At 44.5% G+C, this 22,126-nt stretch overlaps 1 protein-coding gene across 1 annotated transcript in view; it reads left to right on the top strand.

Annotated features, from left to right (window-relative positions):
* Window positions 1-22,126, top strand: part of TNC (tenascin C) — a 65,281-nt gene that overhangs the window by 32,576 nt on the left and 10,579 nt on the right. Inside the window, 7 exon segments of the mRNA NM_001195149.1 lie at window positions 6,886-7,158; window positions 8,725-8,997; window positions 14,076-14,198; window positions 15,297-15,440; window positions 17,552-17,671; window positions 19,736-19,879; window positions 20,646-20,776. Coding sequence (NP_001182078.1) covers window positions 6,886-7,158; window positions 8,725-8,997; window positions 14,076-14,198; window positions 15,297-15,440; window positions 17,552-17,671; window positions 19,736-19,879; window positions 20,646-20,776 — 1,208 coding nt within the window.

The raw sequence follows: 22,126 nt of genomic DNA, 5'->3' as shown, positions 1-22,126 counted from the left end.
CATCCAGAAAGACCCAGCGCCACTGCGACCTCTAGGAGCAAAGATCTGAGCATGCTGTCTTGCCCCCAAGAGGAGCGAATGGTAGATTTCAAAAACAGAAGTAGTCAAAAGCTGCTCTTCCTGAAATTTTTAGTATGTGTGGCACACATGCTGCCCGAGACGCTCCCTGGCTTGCAGCAAAAGAGAGCTCTCTATCTGAATTCAGAAAGGAGAAGGTTATCCATTCAAAGTAGCATCCTTAGCATGTTTTGGACAGTGAATCCAAGAAAAGGGTTGACATCATAGCTTCATCTATCACTTAAGTCACCCATGGCCCAGGGAGGGTCTGTCCCCATTGGATGTGAGATTACAGAGGGCCAGCGGGGTGGTCGAGCTGTCGTCCTCCCCATATTCAAGTCCACCCAAACCAAAGGGAGAAAAAAAAACACCCAACCCCAATCCATTTGTTTCTCATGGCTTGAACTGGGTTTCCACCAAGGACCAGTGCCTTTTCCAAAGGATGAAGTCTGAAACTTTATGGATTTAGTCTTACATGTTTTGTTTTTTTTGACTCTGTGACCGTATTTTAAACTGACACACTTTCATATTTTTTTTCTGCTTGCTTTAGTAGCCGAACCTCTCCTTAGCCACCTCACTGTCTCGAATGTGACCTGGGCCAGTGTGTCCCTCTCGTGGAAAGCCCAGGAGGCTACCTTTGATAGCTTTCTTATAGAAGTTAGGAATTCCGTCCACCGCCAGGAGACGGTGGTGCGTTCTGTGCCTGCAGCGGCTCGCAGCTCTGTCATCACCAACCTCAAAGCTTCTTCTAATTACACTGCCCACCTTCATGGGCTGATTGGCGGGCACCCTGCTCAGACTCTGACGGTCCAGGCAACCACAGGTATTTCCCATGATGGCTTCTTCTGGAAGTCTCCATTGAACTTCTTCTGAGGAGCATTTAAAGAAAACAAAAAACAAAAAACACTTGCTACTCGTTTTCCATCCTCCTTTCCTTCCATATCTTTCTCCAATTTGATAGGGCCACCCAAATCAGAGCTTTAAAACTAAAAAAAAAAAAAAAAAAAAAAAAACCCTCACCCCAAATTAAGGAACTTCAATGTCAACCTCTTTTTTTCCTAAATAGCCACTCACATCTGGAGCTGCTCTGTTTGTTTGTATAGAGTTAACCTGACTTGCTTTGGTTGAATTTCTAAACCCTCCTTCCATCTGATCTTGAATAATCGTTTCCAGTTCCACCCATTATCATCTGCTTGTGGTCTAATCAAAGTTCGCCTGTGTCATGTTCAAAGAGGTGTGTGCATGCCAGTTTTGGTTCCCTGATCAGAATGGTCTGCATCCTCTTTCTCTCCCCTCCCGAAACTCTAAAAAGCCAGGAGCATGCAGAGAAAAGACCCTAACGCACGCTCTCGGAACCACGTGAGAGGACCCAGGGGTCTCACCTTGTTCTTAAGACTTTTATTTGCTTGTCTTCCATGCAAACAGACTGTTCTCTTTTGACCTTTCCCCTGTCCAGCATGCCTTGTCATCTACTGACATCCATCACAAAATGTCAGTCTTGCCTTCATCTGTCATCTTGTCCAAATCTTGGTGCATGTGGTGAACGCTTCAGAGCATTAAATTCTTGAAAAGATCTGTTGTTCCCAGGAAGCAGATGGCATGTTTTGAAGGGTTAGAAATAGTGAGAGAAAGATGTCCCAGCTTGCATGGAACACTGACCATAACTTCCTTCTCTGTCTTTCTTTGGGGTTCCTCTTGCACCTCGCTTTCCAGCTTGGTCATACCCACTGGGAGACAGCTGGAGGCCAGGCTGGTCATGAAAACCTAGGTATTCCTCTGCATGGTGAATGTGTTGCCACTGCCAGTCCCTGTCTGGTAGCATGAGAAGGGTCCTAACACACATCCTTACACGGAGAGATTGCTTCCACGGCCAAATACAGGGAAAGAGCAAACAGAGGCCTATTTTGTGTGGTTGAAGTAATTTGCCAATGTTGTGGCTAAAAATTATAGCATCATTAGCTTCTCAAACTAATTGCTAAGTAGGAGATTGTGTGCCATTACCTACAGCTATCTTCTGCTTCTGAGCCAGAACCTTTTTTGCCCTTGGAGACTTCATGGCATCAAGTTATGCTGTGCGATTGTCCAGTTAAAGTTTCTCCAAGTGAGTCCCTCCTTTCCTCTTAATCCTGGAGCTGCAGCCAAACGACTCCTAAGTCCTTGGAAGAAAGAGTCTTTCTCTTCCTAACACTAAATGCCGACCCTGGTACCTCAACCCTCCAGGACTGCCGCCTCTTTCTAAAATACAGTTTGAGTTGAACTTATTTTGATGTTAATATTACTTGATGAATGAGCATTGAGGAGGCCTGACGGTCCGCATCCTGGTTGAAATTAGCAGCCCAGGCCCCCTACATTAAAAATGAGTTGCCTTCATCCCTGATCTCCCAGTCTTTAAGGCACAAGGGGAACTTAACCCCCAGGGGAAACGGCTGTCTTTGCAAATTATCCAGTAAGTGAATTTTCTAGTCAGAAAATGCAACACCTAATTAAACTTTCTTTTCACTTTGTATTCGTCAGGAAATTCATGAAAGCCATTTTACTTTACAGTATTTCGGGTAGGATGCAGATTTCCCCAAGGTATATAGGAGACCTTTAGATTCCTAAACACTGTGGAGAATTTCTCTTGTGCGGGTATTAGCCTTTAATTTGTACAATCCAAATAGATCAAAAGAACACTAAATAAGGAAACTTCAAAGTAGCATTTTCTAAGATGTGCTCAGCTCCTTGAGATGTTCAAAGAATATTTCTCAGAGAGAGTATCCATTGATCAGTAAGTCTGTGAAATTCTGGGCTACACAAAATTCAGTAAGTTTCTTTACAGAACCAGCATTTCAGAGGCTATAAAATGCTAACGTGCTTTGTGAATCTCTAGAGCGAGATAGAATATCCACAAATACTTCACTATAAAGCTATTTTTCTTAGAGCACGTAGTGCCCCACTGCAAACTTTAGAAACGCACCCTTAATATTCTGTATTATTCCTGTCTCCCATTCTAATTTTCTTCACACATACTTACAAGGAATGCACATCGATGTCTACAGGGAAATCAATGTATTCTCTAGCATTTTAGTCAATGCAAGTGTAGTCCACAGCCTAATATACGACCTTTCTGAAAATATTTGGAGGGATTGGCACTTTCATGTCCTATGGCTACATTCTGGAAAAATCCACTGGTTCCTCTAATAATGTCTCTCTCTTTCTCTCTTACCCATGCCCCTTTCCCTTCAGAGCCAGAGCCACAGTTGGGCACGCTAATCCTTAGCAATATTACTCCCGACAGCTTCAACGTGTCCTGGACCACTCGAGCCGGGCCTTTTGCAAAGATTGTTGTCAATGTTAGCGATTCTCACTCGCTGTATGAGCCCCAGCAATTCACGGTCTCAGGAGACACACAGCACGCTCACATCACGGGCTTGGTGGAGAACACTGGCTATGACGTTAGTGTGGCAGGGACCACCTGGGCTGGGGACCCCACCAGACCCCTCACTGCCTTTGTCGTGACAGGTACTCATTCAGAGGTTCTTGCTTGTCCACTTATCCGTTTAGAATTCTGAGATGGGGAACGGGGAAGGGAAATGTGACAGGCCTTCTAAAGGGAAACTCGGCACCAAATACAGTCTTCACTCCAAATGTAAACGTTTAAGTTTGGAGAGAGCAGATCCTATTGCAAAAAGGGGGTATTTTGCAGCCATTTGTGAGAAATGGAGACCATGTACTTGACAGTTCTATAAAGCTTCCAGGGATTTCCCTGCCTAGCTATATGGGCTGATCCATATTTTAGTGATTCTGGCTGAAGAATGAGTTCTAAGTTAGTAACAGCCAAGAGCAGGAATTTTGTCCATAAATCAGGTTATGTAAGGCAGTTCATAAACCACCTGCCCCAGAAATGCAGTAATTTACCTTTTGCTTTAAAAAAAAAGCAAAAAGCAAAAACAAAAAACAAAACAAAACAAAAACTTTGTCCTAAATCAACACCTACAACAGATTACTGAAAGTTTGACCTGGGATAGCAGACAAATCCAAACTTAATTAAAGCTTACCGATTTATTGAACTTGACCTCTAACCTCTCTTTGAATTACATAAGAATTACAAAAAGATATGGCTTTCCATTTTCTTGCCTGAGATTATCCCAAATCAATGGCAAAGACTGCGAACGGTGTTGATTTACCAAATCTCTAGGCGTGACAAATATTTAGAAGTCTCTTGCTTTCCACTAATGATAATTTTCAGGAGACCGGCTTTGCCTTCTGATTGTTACATTAAACCAGGCCTCTCCCAGCATCTAAATTGCTGCCAATAAGACTTGTTAATACGTTCAATTAAATATTTAATTGACTGCAGCCGTGATGACCTCGAAGCATGAGGGTCTTGAAATCAGGCCTGAGTGGTTTCTCATTTTCTCCCACATCTTTCTTTAGCTGCATAACCTTGGCTGGTGCTTAACTGCCCTGAATTCCAATTTCCTTATGAATGAAGAATGGACACCCACAGCTGATTCCAGCAGCCCTTGTCTCAGGAATTAAATGGTTATGATGGAGTTTACCTGCCTGGCATCCAGCAGGCGTCTTCCTGGGCTCTATTTCCTAGCAATAGGAAGGGAGGAAGGGAGTGGTGTTCTTAAAAATAAGCAACGAGTCTAGATAGAAACCAGGCAACTACTATTATGAAATCGTGACTTCTTATTTTTTTAAGAGAACAGAGGATGTGTTTTAATGTGAGATCAAAAAGTGGTTGTTTTTTCTGTTCCATGCTTTTGTGAATTTAGTCATTCAGAGGAGTCTTCAAATGCAGAACATGCTCCTTTCTGAGTGGGGCTGGGGAGGGAGAGGTGGGGACTTCTATTCTCTTGCATCCCAAAGCAATGAGAAGAGCAGGAGGAGAGGAATGGCCAGCCACAGATCCCGTCAGTCAGGCCCTTACTTGTCGCCCTCTCACAGGACCTCCCACAGAACAGAGAGATGAAAGGCAGGCTGGGAGTGCTGGTCTTGGGAATCCCAGATCTGGTTACAGCATTGTCTCAGCTAATCCTTGAAGTGAAAAGACCCTGAGTCTTAAAAGAAGCATATTTTTTAAAAAGAAAAAAAAAAAAAAGGCTGAACATGAATGACTATAAATAAGGCCTTAATTGACTAATTAGCCTGAACACCCTCCTTTTTTTTTGGAACCTGCTGCTTTGATGGGGTGGAGGTGCAAAGAGGCTAGCTATCAAAAGAGGCGCCATTTATCTAAACAAAACTCAGCAACAGAACTTGAGATCTTTGTCTTGCAGACAAAGAAGTCTGTTTGCACAGTGTATGCAATTTCATCTCTGCCTTTGATAGAGTTATGATTTTTAGATCTTTACATGGTAAAAAAAAAAATTCTCAAAACAAATGTAAAGTGTGTTAAATATATATAGGACGTCCAAGCCACAACAAAATTTAAATCTCTGCTTCAGATGAAAGCAGGGTTGAGGACATTCATTCACTTGTTCATTCAGTCACCAAAATCTTCTTTTTTTAAACATTTGTCTTTACATTCCATGGGTTAGACTCTGGGGATTAGTGTAAGGTCATTTATCTCTTTGAAAGTTTCTATTTAGAAGCAATGGAGCAGGTGCCTCTAAATGAGGTGGAGCTGAAGCAGCCTTGGTCATGGAATGCCCAGGTCCATGCCCCCTCCAATGAAAAACACATTCACTGATATCACATTTTGTTTTGCTAGAGGGGAGTCGCTGGACCTTCTTCATCGATCCTGCTTACGCCTCCAGACCTGCCAGCCCTGATGGGGCTGACCAATTAGACATTGGCTTAGGTTGTGGAAAGAGCATTGAGCTTGGAATCAGATAGCTGGGTAGGAGGTCAGCTTAGCCATCCAGTAGATATATGATCCTGGATAAGTCCTTGACCTCCGTTTCCTTTGATGTCATGGGGGTGAAGGGACAGGTAGCAATATCTACTTCGCAGTGTCATTGTGAGGCTTCAATAGGAGAATGGACCTGAAGCCTTGTCAATTGGAAAGTGCTGGCACTTAGCTGATAATGAGCTCAGTCCTTTGGGAAATCTCAGTGATTGAAAACCCCTTGGCACCTAAGAAATACGAGTGCCCGGGACACATGTTTGGTGAATGAATGAACAGATGACATCAGAAGTTACTAAAGATCTAGACTTGTCTTTATCTCCTGACTTTATCCAGGAAAACAAACAGCAAAAGAATTAACGAGTCCTAATATTCCATACTGGGTCACAACCATGATTTGTTAATTCTGACTCATGGAAAAGTCCTACTCCCTCCCTCTATTTCAGCTTATGAGGATGTCACTAATGGGCCTCATCACCTTAGTTCAAAATGCAAACTAGGACTGGAATAGAAACATATGAAGTATACCAAAAAGGAAGTATATAAGCATATTTGAGGGGCGGGGGGAGTCTATTTCCTTCCTCTCAACCTGAAGACAGTGGGAAGCAGAGAAAGGGCTTTAGACCCAACAAAAGATATCCAGTTTTATATGGAAAAATGTATGGCTTTTAGAATGAGACCCAGCTAAAAGCCTTGCTTCTATCACCTACGAGCTCTGTGACTTTGGCCAAGCCAATCAACCTCTTGGAAATCAGGGTTTTTTTTTTTTTGCCTGCATAATGGGAATAATGTCTATCTCATAGGCCTGTGGAGAGATTGATACAAGATAACATCATCTGGCACCCAATAAGCTTTTACTAAATATTCATTTTCTGAGAATTTAACACATTTAGTGTTTGATTTGGGTATCTTTGGTATTCATGGAGACTTGTGCTATCCCAGCAGGGTCATTGCTGCTAACCTGAGTTATTTTCACTCCTCCCTTCTTTCAGAGGCCCTGCCCCTTCTGGAAAACCTAACCATTTCCGACATTAATCCCTACGGGTTCACAGTTTCCTGGATGGCATCGGAGAATGCCTTTGACAGCTTCCTAGTAACAGTGGTGGATTCTGGGAAGCTGCTGGACCCCCAAGAATTCACACTTTCAGGAACCCAGAGGAAATTGGAGCTTAGAGGCCTCATAACTGGCATTGGCTATGAGGTTATGGTCTCTGGCTTCAGCCAAGGGCACCAAACCAAGCCCTTGAGGGCTGAGATTGTTACAGGTATTTGGATTCAAGTGAGCCATTTTCTCCCCTCTTTGGTTCTCTTCTGTGTAATCCATCTACCTCATCACCATGGCTTTAACATCCTTGTCCATTTTCTCTACATAATCCATAGTTGTGGCCTGCTCTTTTGTCTTCCCCTCACCCACATTCCCCCTTGTCTTATGTCTCTACCGAGCACTCTTCTCCCACTCCAGAAATGAGAAGGTCGAAATGTTTGCCACTTGGCCTCCCAAATCCTTTAGACCATGTCTTGTCCACAGTTCTTTGTGCTTACTCCACATCACCCTCTTCTGTGCACATCTTGGCTGGTCCTCAGCTATGTTTCAGCCTTCTCAAAAGAAATATACCAATGAGTATATTTCAAAAACCTATTTACAGCATTTGCCACCTCAAAATCTCAGCTGTGATCTTGATAAACTTACCAGGTGGGCTCCTTCTTGGAAACCTACTGCGAACCTATTGTACTGGTAAACACTAATGTCATAGAGATTCTTTGACACAGACTAAATCCATAATTTTCTTAAGACTAATAATAATTCCTAGAGACATATAGCATTAACAACTTTAACAATCAGAAACCTGTGTTTCCCAAAGTCTTTCTAGAGTTCACTAGTTCCATAGGATATTCAAAGGTCCTCCTTGGTGAAGAAGTTCCATGTTCAAATAAGTTTTGGAAACACTCAGTTAAACATAGTTTAGTAGTATCCTTGACAACAAGGCTTCACAGAATATCCCAATGTGCATGTGTCTCTCCAAGAGGGACTTACCCAGGCAGTATTCCCCAAACCTTTTTGGTATTGGGTGCCTTTTAAGGAAGAAGAACAAACAGGAATAGTTTGCTCTGAGTACACTTTGGGAAACTCAGCTCTAAATTTACCTCGACACTGAGTTTTGTCTAGTTAAGGCAATCCAAGATAATGCCTTGGGTCCAAAGTATGGAGCACAAGAGGTTCTGGGCCTTCAGGTCTACTGTCTGAACACTTATCTAATGGTTTAAAAGGCAAGCAAAAAAGTCAAGAGAAGGAGCCTTCTTTAGTACAAAAGTTCCAAGAAAAAAGCAAAAAGACCATAACGTTTATAAAATTTTAAAAGCCATTTTGCTCAGGATCAAGGGAAATACACCCAGCAGTATCTTCATGGGCAACTCTACAGATCGTTAATACGGGTTTATTTGTCTTTTCAAAAAGAAAAGAAAAAGGTCTCACAGAGGATGGGCACTCAGCCATTGGAAGACAGCAAATGTAAACAAGTTACTGGCTTTGAACTTGTTTAATAATGCTGGGAGGGGCCAAAGCTGAGTCCAGATGTGGATTTATAGAATCGCTTTTAGACAAAACTCACATATGCAAGCATCCACTTGGCTTGTACTGAATGTGTGAACTCCATCTTTCCCTTCTCCTTGTTTGTGTTGAATAATTTTATTTTCGGTATCTCAGGACACTTCTATCTCTGAGAGCCAGGGCCACTGCCTAATGACACCCCCCCTCCAAACCGAAGAAGAAGATTGCACAGGCTGGTAAATGATGTTCTCTCTCCTCCTCCCACCATTTTCTCCTCCTCTAGAAGCCGAGCCAGAGGTTGACAACCTTTTGGTTTCAGACGCCACCCCAGATGGTTTCCGTCTGTCCTGGACAGCTGATGAGGGGGTCTTCGACAGTTTTGTTCTCAAAATCAGAGATACCAAAAAGCAGTCTGAGCCACTGGAAATAACCCTACTTGCCCCCGAACGAACCAGGGACATAACTGGTCTCAGAGAGGCCACTGAGTATGAAATTGAACTCTATGGAATAAGCAGTGGAAGGCGATCCCAACCAGTCAGTGCCATAGCAACAACAGGTATCGTACATAAACAGGAGATAACAGAGAAAAGTCGGGACTTGGGGGTCTTCTTTCACAGGGCAGCAAAATAATAAGAGCTTCAAATGCAGCCAAGCTGTTTCAATTATAGACGGTGTGAGTGTGGACAATTTGGCTAAGCCTTTAGGCAAGAAGAGTGTGATGCGATTTATTTAATGGGATTGTGAGGATTGAATGAGATAATTCGTGGCAAGCCCATAGCAGAGGATCTGGTGCAGAGCAAGGGCTCAGCAAATTAAAGCTATTTGGATTTTCATTATTTTCATTAATACATCATCATCATTACAGTTACTGCATTTTTAAAATTCCAAAGAGCCTTCTTTCACCCTATTATCTTGTCCTTTTTTTGTGTGTAGAAGTACCTCTGGTCAAATGTTTGACCTTACAGTATACAGAGGATAATGGAGAAGTGGTACCTCCACCTATAAAGATGAATATTTATCAGATGCTATGTGTGAATAATCAGTACCATGCTCAGGAAGGATCAAAGGAGGGAGCTGGCAAGGTCAACAGGCTGCTCTTCATGAAGCTCATGATTTTATACGATAGATACTCATAGCAACTCTAAAAAGCACTAGAGGGGGAAATGCAAACCCTTTCCCATATGAGTTGTTTCAAGAAGAAAAAAGAAAGTTGATTGGTAACAGGACTTTTTAGAGGGAAAGACCTATATAACAGGTGGGGTGAATTCCCTCCTGAAACTAAGGGACAAAGAGAAGCATGGCATTCCCTGGAGACCACTGCTTCAAAGAGGAATCAGAAGGAAGAATCACAAAAGCACAGAGAGAGGTAAAAGGGACCTGAGAAAGGGTATAGCCCAGCTCAGCCTCTTCTGTTTGTGCCATAAAGAACCTGAAGCCCAGGAAGATGTGATTTGCCTAGCATCACATGGCCGGGTTTGCTGTAGAACCCAAACACCAACTTATTTTAATTCTATTAAATGTAAGCAGGCTGGATGACAGGTAGCCAACAAATATATATACGTGCCATCTCTGACGGGCATAGAGCACAGCATTAGCCAAAACCTTCTCTTTGCCCAGAGTTGGGTGTATTGTGATGTCAAGTCTCAGGACCTGCTGAACTCAGAGAAGCCACCTACAGAAACCATAATCAGTATCTGTGGGCGTGGAGGGAAGGCTGAAGTGCAGACGGCAGTTCAGTCAGAGGAGAAACCCTGTTTCTTATTAACTCGGACACCCTATCCTTGGGATGCCGGTCCTGTCTCCTTCCTCCCTGTGGCTGCCCATAAAACAACTCCAGATCAGAGACAGAACCTGATTTTGACCTTGGTTTATAAACACTGCCTTTCAAAGTTTACTTCTGATCACTGATTTTGTTTTGCCAATCTTTTTTTGCTAGAGGTCCTGCAGTTCTAAAGCAAAAAAAAAAAAGAGAGAGAGAGAGAGAGAGAGAGAGAGAATGAATAATCAAGAGCTTTTTTTTTTTTCTTCTTTTTTTTTTTGGTTGTTAAGAACAGAAAGAAAGGAAGAAAGAAAGAAAGTAAGAAGGAAAAATAAAAGAGACCCTGCTCTTTTGGAAAGCCTTTTCTTTAAGGTCTTATTTTGGGGCTTTACATTTCACAGCCAAGGAGAAGTGTGTGTGTGTGTGTGTGTGTGTGTGTGCACGTGTGCCCGTGTGTGTATACACGTGTGCCTGCACCCCCTTGCTCCGGTACTTGGAGAGGACAGGACAGGACAGGTGACTCCATCAGACAGCATACGTCTAATTCCACCATCACCTGAGCAGTTTCACAAAGCGCCCCTTTTGTCTTTTCCATCCTTCCTCCTCTTTCCTCCCCCACACAGTTGGAAACCCTTCTCTGAGATATTCTGTTCCTCTTTGTCCTCATAAAAGCTGCTGCAGATTCTCTCACTCCCTGGGCACAAGCTGCCAGCCTTGAGTGCCTGGCGGCAGAGACGGAGGTTGGGGGCAGCATAGGGCAGCAGACCTAGTGCTTTGGCCTGGAGCCTCTGGGCCCATGCCTGGGAATATATCTAAGCCTCGCTCCACCAGCTGTGTCACCTTGGGCAGGACTCCTTTCCTCTCTGAGCCTTGGTCCCCTCATCTGGCAAGTAAAATTTAACTCAGAATTCAGCCATGAGGTTTAAATAAGATCATGAATGTCATGTGCTTCGTTTCCTTATCCCATTGTAACAATACTATTATTATGGTTGGGTGATTTTATATGAATTTCATCTTTTTAATGAGCCACTTGGTTCAAAATTCAAAAATTAAAAAAGGATATAGAGCAAAGTCCCTGTTCAATGCTGTCCCTGCTCCCTAGTTCCTCTCTACAGAGGCGGTCAACATGACCACTTTCTTGTCCCTACAAATAGACAAAATCAGGCATAAATCTGTACGCTTTTTAGAATCGTTTCAGGGGAACACTTCCATGCTCTGGCGTATGTGTGTTTCTTCCCAACTCCCACTATGTGCCCCCCCCATCCTACTGTTCCTCTCCTAGCCAGACAACCTTGAAACTCCTCTGCCCATTTCCAGTTCAGATGCACTTGAAACCACAGCCCCACCAAGTTACAATGGCAATGTGTCCGGGGACCTGACTCAGCAGGTCTGCAGAGACCCTTGCTTGGCAATCTTCCCTTCCCTTCTACGTGAACCAGGCTCTTGATGCTCGGTGCCTCTGGCTCTGACTCCCATGAAGCATAAACACATGCACTCCTTGCCACATGCAGCAGGGCAACTGACCCACTTTCATCTCCATGATTCGCCATGACACGGCCAGACCAAGTGGGTGCCGCATTCAGCCCCACTTCACGGATGTGGAAACTGAGAACTACGGGGGTAAGGCGTTTTTAGCTAGTAAGGTCAGCATGGAATTCAAACCCAGATCAATCTGACCCCAAAATCCTTGCTCTTAAACCATACTGGCTACAGTAGCTGTCCCCTGGAGCTTAATATGGGACCTTGGACATATGACGTATTCAGTAAAAATATGTGGGAAGGAGAATAAATTTTTAAAAATGGTTGTCAACGGCCACATAATTAAAGCAATGAACATTTGCTCCAGATTTGAGGAGGCAACGTTTTATGCAAATTGCAGATAGAAGCAATTTACATTTACCAATTCCAAATGTTTTCCTAATGGAGTTTTTATTGAAAACCAAGCGCCCACTTGGGAAGACACAGGCATCACCTTTCTTGGGTCTTCCCAACTTTTCAATAGTAGGGTTTAGTTGCTGTGTAGGGGCTCTATCTTCATGTTCCCATTGACGATCTCCTCTACGATGGTGCTGGAGACTTATGGGCACTATTTATGACAGAAGGAGATATGCTAAAATAACAAATAGTTTTTCACACCTAGGGAGGCCTATCGTCCAAAAATTCCACACCATTGAGCCTAGAATTCCATCACTACGGTGCCATTCCTTTGGGTTATTATACATAGCTGTTTTCCTACCACCACTCTGATCGAGCACATCCCACTCTGATGTATGAAGCTACTAATTCTTATGACTTCCAAGACGGGCAGAGCTTACTGCTGTTTTGTAGATGAGAAAGCCTGGTGTCTAGAGAAAAAAAGCCGTGTCCACAAAGATACATCTAAAATGTGCTGAGGTTTGCAGTCGGAGCGAAAGGCGGCATGGACCAGGCTAGCTGTGGGAGAGCACAGTGCCTGCGTTTACACACCTCGCTGGTTTTTTGGTTTCTTGGTTTTTGTTTTTTTTTTCAGCCAGCCTATCTAGATCTTTCCTGGGAGATACTTCAAAATCCAGGGTAGCCCATGGGGAAAAGAGTTATATGGGAAAAGAAATAAAGAGAGAACAATCGCATTCACTGAATTCTTACTCGATGCCAGGTTCTTTTAGGGGTTTTATATCCATGAGCTCTGCTAATCCTGAAGCTGTTCCTGTAGGTGGGCATCACTTTTCCCACTGGACAGATGGAGGCTCACAGAAGTGAAGGGAACCGCCTCCGGTTGCCCTCGCCCTCTCTGGTATTTGGACAATCAAGATCTTCCAGGCTCCAGAGCCCTTGTGGTTTCCAAAGCTTGGTTCCAAGGAGAGGGCAAAACCCCAGGCAGCCACAGAGGCTGATGACCAGGAGAAAAGGTCACAGAAGAAAGCCAAAAGAGGAGAGAATCCAAAATGAAGAGGGGAAAAACATCTCCCCCAGGGGGCTGTGGGCTTTAAAACTTAATGATCAACGTGGGTTGGAGAGGGAAAAGATGAGGAAATGAGCTCCCCGGAGACCTGAAAATTGTTTCCTGATCTCTCTGGTTAAACATGGTCAGCTGAAGAGGGCAAAGAGCTAAGCCAAAAACTACACAGAGGAGAGCCAACGGAAACTGGGTTTTGGGGGAAGGTATTTATGTAGCAGAAACTGTCCCGTGGGCATGGCTTTCCCTGCAGGTAGACCCAGCGCGCAGAGGTGTTGCCTTTGCTTGCTCACCTGGCTCTGGACCTCCATCCAGTTCTGGGAATGGGTTTGTCGAGGTCAGTTTCCCTGTCAATGTCACTTCCAGGATCCCCACGCTGCACCGCTCTGCTGCAGCAGTCCTGGGACCCAGAAAGGTGACACCACAACCACGTGTGTTGGAGAACCAAGTCTCAGTTTCCTCCTCTGTAAAATGACTACAACCATACCTTCTACTCAGGGGTTTCTCAATGAGGATTAATCCTTATCGGTTACAAAGAACTACATAATTGTCAAGTCTTGGTATCATTTATAAAAGGAACTAGAAAGCTAAGGTTTGGGGGAAAAAATGCTAAAACTGAAAAATTGTAGGATGGCATATTGTCCCAAGCTGTGACACAGCTCAGACTCATTTCCTCAGATATCAGCTGTGGTGTTAGCATCCTACTTGAATGAAACCTAATGGCTGCTCTCAGGCTCTGGGCCCTCTACCTGAATGAGAGAGCAATAGTTTCTCTTAAGCCACAACTTGACCGCAGATCACTGTATTCTCCATCTGAAAGGCTTGGCTCAGACACAAACTCTAGAGGCTGAGGTTTCCTGGATAAGGAATCCAGGAAGAATCTCTGAGGAGCAAGATGGTTGACTAATTCTGGGCTTCTCCTGTGCTTTCTCCTTGACAGCCATGGGCTCTCCCAAGGAGATCAGTTTCTCAGACATCACTGAAGATTCGGCCACTGTCAGCTGGATGGCGCCCTCAGCCCAGGTGGAGAGCTTCCGGATTACCTACGTGCCCATTGCAGGAGGTAGGACACTCTAAGACAGGAGGGGAGGAGCAGCCTGGAGGGTTTGTTTGAGTGGGATCCTGAAGGGCCTCTGATAATCCCATCTCCCAAACACAACCAAAGAAAGTTACTTCCTTCTATTTGAGACCCTCTCTGTAGGTTTCATTTGTAAAATGCTGTAAGATCTTTGGAAGAACTGCCTTGTGAAGGGTCATTTTATGAAGACCCTCTCCAGCCTTGAACCTCTCGATTCCCATGAGAAATGGACTCCGATGTTGTTTTCACTCAATGGCAGAGACTCTAAATACATCTGAGCACACTCATCTGAGAAACTCATCTTGACCTGCTTGCATGTGGGGTTTTACCCTTTGGTCTCAAAATCTGTCTGTCCCACAGATGGGGAGCTGTGACTTTGGTAGTAGAACTGGGAGTCCTAGTTCAGCACCCGGGGGCTACAAAGACCCTGGTGGGGTGGCGGGGAGGGGGCATGCACAGTCAAATCTGCCCAAAGACATCCTGGCAAGCGGAAGTATGTACAGAAGGGATGGTTGATATCTCTTTGGAGGAATGTTGTGGCAGCTCTACGGAAGTTTGGCCGGCTGGTATGTAAGCTCCTAACTCGTCCCTGAAATATAACTTGTGGCCTTTTTGGCAAATATAAGAGTACCACACTTGACCATGACCATCTTCTTTCCTTGAAGAGTAGAATCTCGGCGAGTAAGGGAGCCTGTACATTCCAAAGCTAAGACAAAGGGTTAAATATATCCAATATACATTACATAGTGAGCTTTTCATACTCTTTGTGGGAAAAAATAAATAAATAAAAACATGCCAGCTCTCTACTGAACGGAAACTTGCCATTTTTAGCACATTGTGACTTCATGTTTTTTTCCTCTCCTGGCTTGGGTTTTGGCATCTGCATGGATGGAAAAAAAGCATTATACAAAAAGTAAGACCTCTTCGCTTATGCCAGAGGGTAGGAGCTAATGGGAGGAAGTCAAGAAAATGGTATTGGATCAAGATACAGTTTCATTTCCAAATAGGATACACCCGTTCTTGGGGCAACGGTAAATCTCAGTGAGGTTCACCATTCCCGATCTTGCTTTTGCCATGTTCCAGGGACATCCTCAGTGGTAAATGTGGATGGAACCAAGACCCAGACCAGGCTGATGAAGCTCTTGCCTGGAGCAGAGTACCTTGTCAGTGTCATCGCCATGAAGGGCTTCGAGGAAAGTGAACCAGTCTCAGGATCGTTCACCACAGGTGTTTTTCCCACCTTCCACATAATTGCTCATGACTCAGCCGCTGGAAAAAAGCTCTTTTATTTGGGAAATCCTAGTGGAAAATGGGACTGAGTTTGAGGCCCAAAGACCTCATTTCTGGCCTGTCCCTGGCCTCTTATGGGCAGGGTAGCCTGGACTTCATCCTTAACCTCCCTGGGCCTTCATTTCTTGGGTTAGTGTGGAAGAAAGAGCACACATTTGGGAGTCATACTGACCTGGATTGAAGTGCCAAGTCTACAACTTCTAGATACCTGAGCTGTCAGTTAACTTCTCTACGATCTAGTTTCCTTTTCTGTAAAACGGGTACAATTCTGCTTCCTTTGGAGGGTGCTGTAGGAATCACATGAAATGATATATGTAAAGCATCTGTACATGTAAATGACTGTGCCCGTTGATCCACCTCTTTCCCTCCCTGCCTATTGAGAGAATCCTTTCAAGCAGGTGCATCACATAGACGTGCAATGGTGACAGCTATAAAGTAATTACACTTGATTGAGTGGCTACTGTGTTCTGGGCACTGTAACTAAACCCTTTGCATTTAAACCATTAATACGGCTACTATCATTCCCATTTTACAGAGGAAACAACTGAGATCCAACGAAATGAAATACCTTGGCCTAGGCCACACCACTTACTAGTTATGCTGAAGCAAATTTGAACTTAGGTCAGTCTCACTCCAAGCCCTGTGTTCTTCTAAAATAGAGGATTATTTTCCTATTATAACCTGATTTGTGCAGCATACTGTAAGGAGGGGGAAATAATGAATTGCATTGAAGCAGAATGAAGTGGAAAATTTCTCTTCAGGCAGCCATGTCTCCAAACAATTTATCCTTTGATAGACGACCAATTATCCAGTCTAATCCATTAAGGGATCCAAAGAATGGGCCTCATAGGAAATTTTTAAAAATATCCTAATAGTCGAAAAAAGTTGATTATATGCAATTAAAACATCCCATCTGAACCCAGAGTCCTCTCCGCCCTGCCACACAGGCCCTTATTTCCCCCATAGAACTCTTTCATTCATGGACTCTCCGATTGCAAAAGCTGGTTGCACTTCCTCCCGAGGCCCATTGTCCTTGGTATTTAAAGGAGATTCTGTACAGGCAGGCTCAAGCAGGAAGGGGCTTGGAGTAGACCATGCGGGCTCCCAAAATCACTCTGCCTTCTCCTACTTCTCACGTCTCTTGGAGCTCAGGAGCCTCATCTTTGAAATGAGCTGATGACAGCTGCCCTCCACCCTTCCAGGGCCGTTGTTCTGGAATAACTGAGTAATAAATGCAAATGCAAGAGGATAATAGTCATATTCAGGTTCGTTTCTGAGAAAGGGATGTTAGGTCTTAGCAGTGGTCGGTTAAACAGGCCCATACTCTTTGTCTGTACAAGTCATCTGGGAGGCATATCTAAGACTCCAACAATGTTAATAGTCATGTTAAGAACAGCAGCTGCCCTGAGCAAGCACTGCCCTAGCACACGTCACACGTACATGGACTAGTTCATCCTAGCAGCCACCCTCTGATACCTGAAGAAATGAGGTTTGGAGAAGGGCACACAGACACTAGCCCGAGAAGCTACGATAGAACCAGGGACTGCCAGCCTCTGGGGCCTGGGTCCCTGTTGCCCACCAGCCACCTACCTAGAGTTATCGTTCAAAGCCCAAAAGAGCCTCCAGCAGCCTTTACTCTCTAAGGCTCCCTGTTTTTGTAAGTTCTTACACTGGGAAAAGTGGTATGAACTATTATAATGACAACCCTCACCATGTGTTCAGCCCTTTCCAGTTTATATAGCTCCTTTCCACCTATCATAGCATGTGAGCATCAAAACAACACTGAGGGTAAAGCCAGACAGAATTAGTGTCCTCATTTTACAAGTGGGGAAATAGAGACCCAAGATAACCCAGCCAGCAAGGGAAGGAATCATGACTCAAACCCAGGTTGTCCTGGCCCCAGACTCAGGACTTGGAACTGTCCATGCAGCAGGCACTGTGTCCCAACACCAGGAGTCCAGGAGCAGGGAGACAGCAGATCAGCTGTGGTCTGATGTCCTAGCCCATGACTGCCTATCTCTCCAACATGTCATCATCTTTCTTTGCAGCTCTGGATGGCCCATCTGGCCTGGTGACAGCCAATGTCACCGACACGGAAGCCCTGGCCATGTGGCAGCCAGCCATTGCCCCTGTGGACAGTTATGTCATCTCCTACACAGGGGAGAGAGGTAAGGTCATGTCTAAGACCCTCGCCACCAGGAGGAGTGTCTGTCATGCAGTTATCCCTCTTCCCTGTCATGTTGGCCCAGGATGGCAAAAATACATGGGTAACTTGTGGCTCTCGACCTCAGAATAGAATCATGGGCTGAAGGCAGGGGCTGGGTAAGTCGACGTGGGGGGCCTGGCCAGAGGGTGGCCATCCTCCTCTGCTTGTTGACAACTGAAGAGCATCAATGTTGTGGTTATACCAAGGGAGGCCAGCAGGCCATTTAAAGGGGAAAAAGGGCACATGTCCAGCCTGCATGTGTTTCCTCAGTCCGTCCCCTCTCTCCTGCTAGTCTCCCTGCCTGTCACTGTGAGCCTTCCTCTCTAGGCAGCTCCCCCAATCTCTTACAAAGAATGAGTTCATAATCTAGAGTCTTTTTTTTTTAATTTTTATTTATTTTTGATAGTGTCACAGAGAGAGAGAGAGAGAGAGAGAGAGGCAGAGACACAGGCAGAGGGAGAAGCAGGCTCCATGCACCGGGGGCCCTACGTGGGATTCGATCCTGGGTCTCCAGGATCACGCCCTGAGTCAAAGGCAGGCGCTAAACTGCTGCGCCACCCAGGGATCCCTAGAATCTAGAGTCTTTTTTTTTTTAATTTATTTTTTATTGGTGTTCAATTTACTAACATACAGAATAACCCCCAGTGCCCGTCACCCATTCACTCCCACCCCCCGCCCTCCTCCCCTTCTACCACCCCTAGTTCGTTTCCCAGAGTCTTAAACAGGCTATTTCAGGAGGCACTGGGGAGCCCGGGCCTCTTAAGGTCTACAGAGGAGGCCAGTTGTAACAGATGAGATTGAGAAATCAGAAATTATTTCTCCCTGTTTTTGCAGACATCTATGCTAATTAATTTATTCAGTTGGCCTATTAGACACTTATTCGGGGCAGCAATACTCCATGGCCACCAAAACATAAGATCAAATATAAGTAAGAGAGAGGAGAAAGATACTGCTTTTCAGTGAATGAACTCATGCTTTTGTAATGAGCTACCCTAGACAAAGACTTTACTATCTTAATCCCAAAGTATGTGTAAGTTTCATATTTTATGGTTCGGTTTTGTTTTACTTGCGGTGACATCATGAGGAGGTGCCATAACCCATACCTGGGGCCCCTGAAAATCTTAATTCCTCCCTGGGCTCAACCTCAGAGAGTTCTTTATGAGCATAGAATGAATTGGAGAACGAGAGAAGAGAGATTTGGGGGTTTATTCTTTTTTTACTCTTCTATTTATTTATTCATTCATTCATTCATTCATTCATCTCTTCAATTCTTAAATATTCCCAATGAGCGAACTCCTTAGAGTCAAGGAAGCTGATGTCATAACACCAACAGCAAATCAGAATATAGTTCACAGGGATTATGGAACCAGAAGATGCAGATCTAGAAAAGGGCCTGGTCCAGGAAAGCAGGTTTCATAGAAGATAAACAGGATGATGGACTCATTCCAGTTTACCCAGGGCTTTCCCAGTGCCAGCACTAAAAGCCCCATGCCCTGGGAAATCTCTCAGTCCTCCGCAAGCCAGAGAAGTTGGTCAGTCACCTGAGATCAGAAAATAAACACATGCATCTAGCACCGTGCTTTGGTTTCCACCACTGGACATGACCCAATAGGTCTGAGAGGTAGTAACCAGGCTGTAGTGGGTCTGTGTCTGCCTGATTTTTGTGGTTCTCAACACAACATTTGTCAAATTATAAAGGGATACGAGAGTAAGAGAACAAGAGGGGAGACCATGTAACGGGACGCATTAAATCTGGGCAGCCCGAGGCTTGGAGACGTTAGCTCGCTAGCCTCGTTAGCTTCCTCTTGTTCTTGTGCCTGGAAAAATCCAGTCTCCATATGATAAATCCTTTATATGTGAGCTGAGCACTCAAGAGAGAGGCAAGGGTGTGAGTCGGAAATCAGACCTGCTTTTCTTCAGGGTCACTGAAAGTTTCCGCTGGAAGTAGATGTGTGCGCCGTGTGCCACGTGTGCTGATGGCTCACACAGGGAGAGGTAACCACCTCGGTGTGTATTTCATGTTTAGTGCCAGAAATTACACGCACAGTGTCCGGGAACACGGTGGAGTATGCCCTGACCGATCTCGAGCCTGCCACCGAGTACACACTGAGGATCTTTGCAGAGAAAGGGCCCCAGAAGAGCTCAATCATCACCACCAAGTTCACAACAGGTACGAAGACGCCCACCCACAGCCTCCCTCTTAGACGGTCATGCTCTCCAAGCCTTCTTTCCTAAGTCAGATCCTTGCAATGTGATGATGTCAGCACCAGCTCAATTCACCAGCGCCCACTCAATCAGGACCTTAAGACACACACCATTTCCTTTTGAACTGAAATGACCTTATTCTCCCCATGGACTAGGAAACAGTTTTAAGAGGATGGCCTTTTTAAGTGAAAAACCAGTCCCCGTTGGCCCTAAACCCAGTATTTAATGATCCATATTCTAGGCAGGGAAATATTTTTAAGAGAAAGATTTTATGGCACATTTTCCTGGATGTCCATTGGGTTTTATACATTGAGATCTTTTTACAAACTGCAGCAAATGGGGAAATACTCATCCTTTCAGCAGAGGTGAACACCAATATCTGCACTCATCTATCTGCTTACTGAGGAGCAAGGGGGTTAGGGATGATGTTCACAGCTCTGTCTTTCTCCGCAAATCCACCCAAGGCCAATCAAGAGTATGTTGGTCTCCAAAAAAAAAAAAAAGTATGTTGGGCTGAGGAAAACCTGGCCCTTCAGGTGAAACAAACCACAGAGAATTGTCTTTGGAGATCACATGACTCAATCTCCGCATTTACAGATGAAAGGTTCTGCGCAAGGTCATATAGGTCATATAGGAAAAGGACTTGAAGCCAGGCTTCCTGATAACCCAGCCAGGGATTTTTGTCCTAGAGTTGCTGACATACTTGATAACAGATGACTTATCTTCTGCAGACCTTGATTCTCCAAGAGACTTGACTGCCACTGAGGTTCAGTCAGAAACTGCCCTCCTCACCTGGAGACCCCCCCGGGCATCTGTCACCGGTTACCTATTGGTATATGAATCTGTGGATGGGACAGTCAAGGTATGTTGAAGTCTATAAACTCCCCGCTGCTGTTTGAAACCTGTACATGACCCTCAAAGGAGAGAAGAATTACCCTGGGGCTATTTCTCCATCCCAGCACAGCTAGGGAGCTGGAAAAAAAAAAAAAAATTAATAGGGACTGGATGCCATGCCAGGTCTTCTGAATCATATGCTCCAGCCTCCCTGTCTCATTTTAACCAGACTCCAGTTTTGATAGCCTGCCAAGGTCAAGAACCACTGCTCACAAGACTGAAGGACATTTTAGGAGCTGGATTCGTGGTCCTTTAATGTTTTATTGAGCAGAAGCCAAGGGCCTCTTTAGCATCTTTGCCGTATATACACTATCTTGCAGATGGCATAGTTCCATTACGTATTGAAACATACGTCACCACATTCTTAGGACATCAACTGTGAATACTATTTACAGCAATTGTTATTTGTATTCTCTCCCCATTAACTTCTTTTCTTTTACTTTCTTTGAAATGACTTTAGCCCTTCCTTTCATACAAGTGAACTTGACTGCTAAACTTTATTTTCTGAACCCGTTACTGAATTTTTCATTTTAGTCATCGCTCTTTACCTGTCCAAGATCTTTTACTTATTCCCTGCTCGTTCACCTTTCTCTAGCGTATGGTTTGTATTCCACGTATCATTATCTTCTCTTTATCTCTAAGAATAGATGTTAACTGGTATTTTGTTTTACACCCTTCATAATGTCTCTTCCAAATTCTTCTTCTATATTTTTTTTTTCTCTGTCTGTGTCATTGCTATTATCTTTCATTTTGGAGACTTCCACCCAATGTCTGATGATCCTTTTGTACTTGAGCCAAGAATGAAAACAGCTTATTGGGAGTTCTGATTGCAGACACAGGCCTTGTCAACTAATGGGGGTCACCATAGAGTGAGTAGGCAAGAACCCAGCTATTTTGTTGGGGGACTTCAAGTAGCAGTTCTGTAAGCCTTTTCTCTGGAGCTAACCCGCCTCCCTGGAGTTCTTCCAACCCCTTCAAAACAAGCTGCCAGGAGAGTAATCAGAGGAAGAGTCTGAGACCCTACTGTGTACATACCTTCACTTCTGTTTCCAGTGCATCCACCTGGTGGATTTGAATCCACAGTCTTCTTTCTGGTCAATGTCTCCAGAGAGTTAACCTCACTGTTTCATCTGGAGGGAAAGCCAGTCATCCACACCGTGGGGGGGGGGGGGGGGGGGGGGGGGGGGATTGGGGAGAGCTTGGAGTCTGTTCTTTATTTAAGCTTTTTAAACAAACTTCTGTCCACCCATGCCCCACACTGGCCTTCAAAGGCGTCTTTGCTTTCGTAAAAATTCCATTCCTGAACTTGCTGGGCTCA

This window comes from Canis lupus, chromosome 11 (genome assembly GCF_011100685.1).
Source record: "Canis lupus familiaris isolate Mischka breed German Shepherd chromosome 11, alternate assembly UU_Cfam_GSD_1.0, whole genome shotgun sequence".
In the NCBI taxonomy this organism is placed as follows: Eukaryota; Metazoa; Chordata; class Mammalia; order Carnivora; family Canidae; genus Canis; species Canis lupus.
The sequence above is the reverse complement of the archived record's forward strand: the minus strand, read 5'-3'. Positions and strand labels throughout refer to the sequence as shown.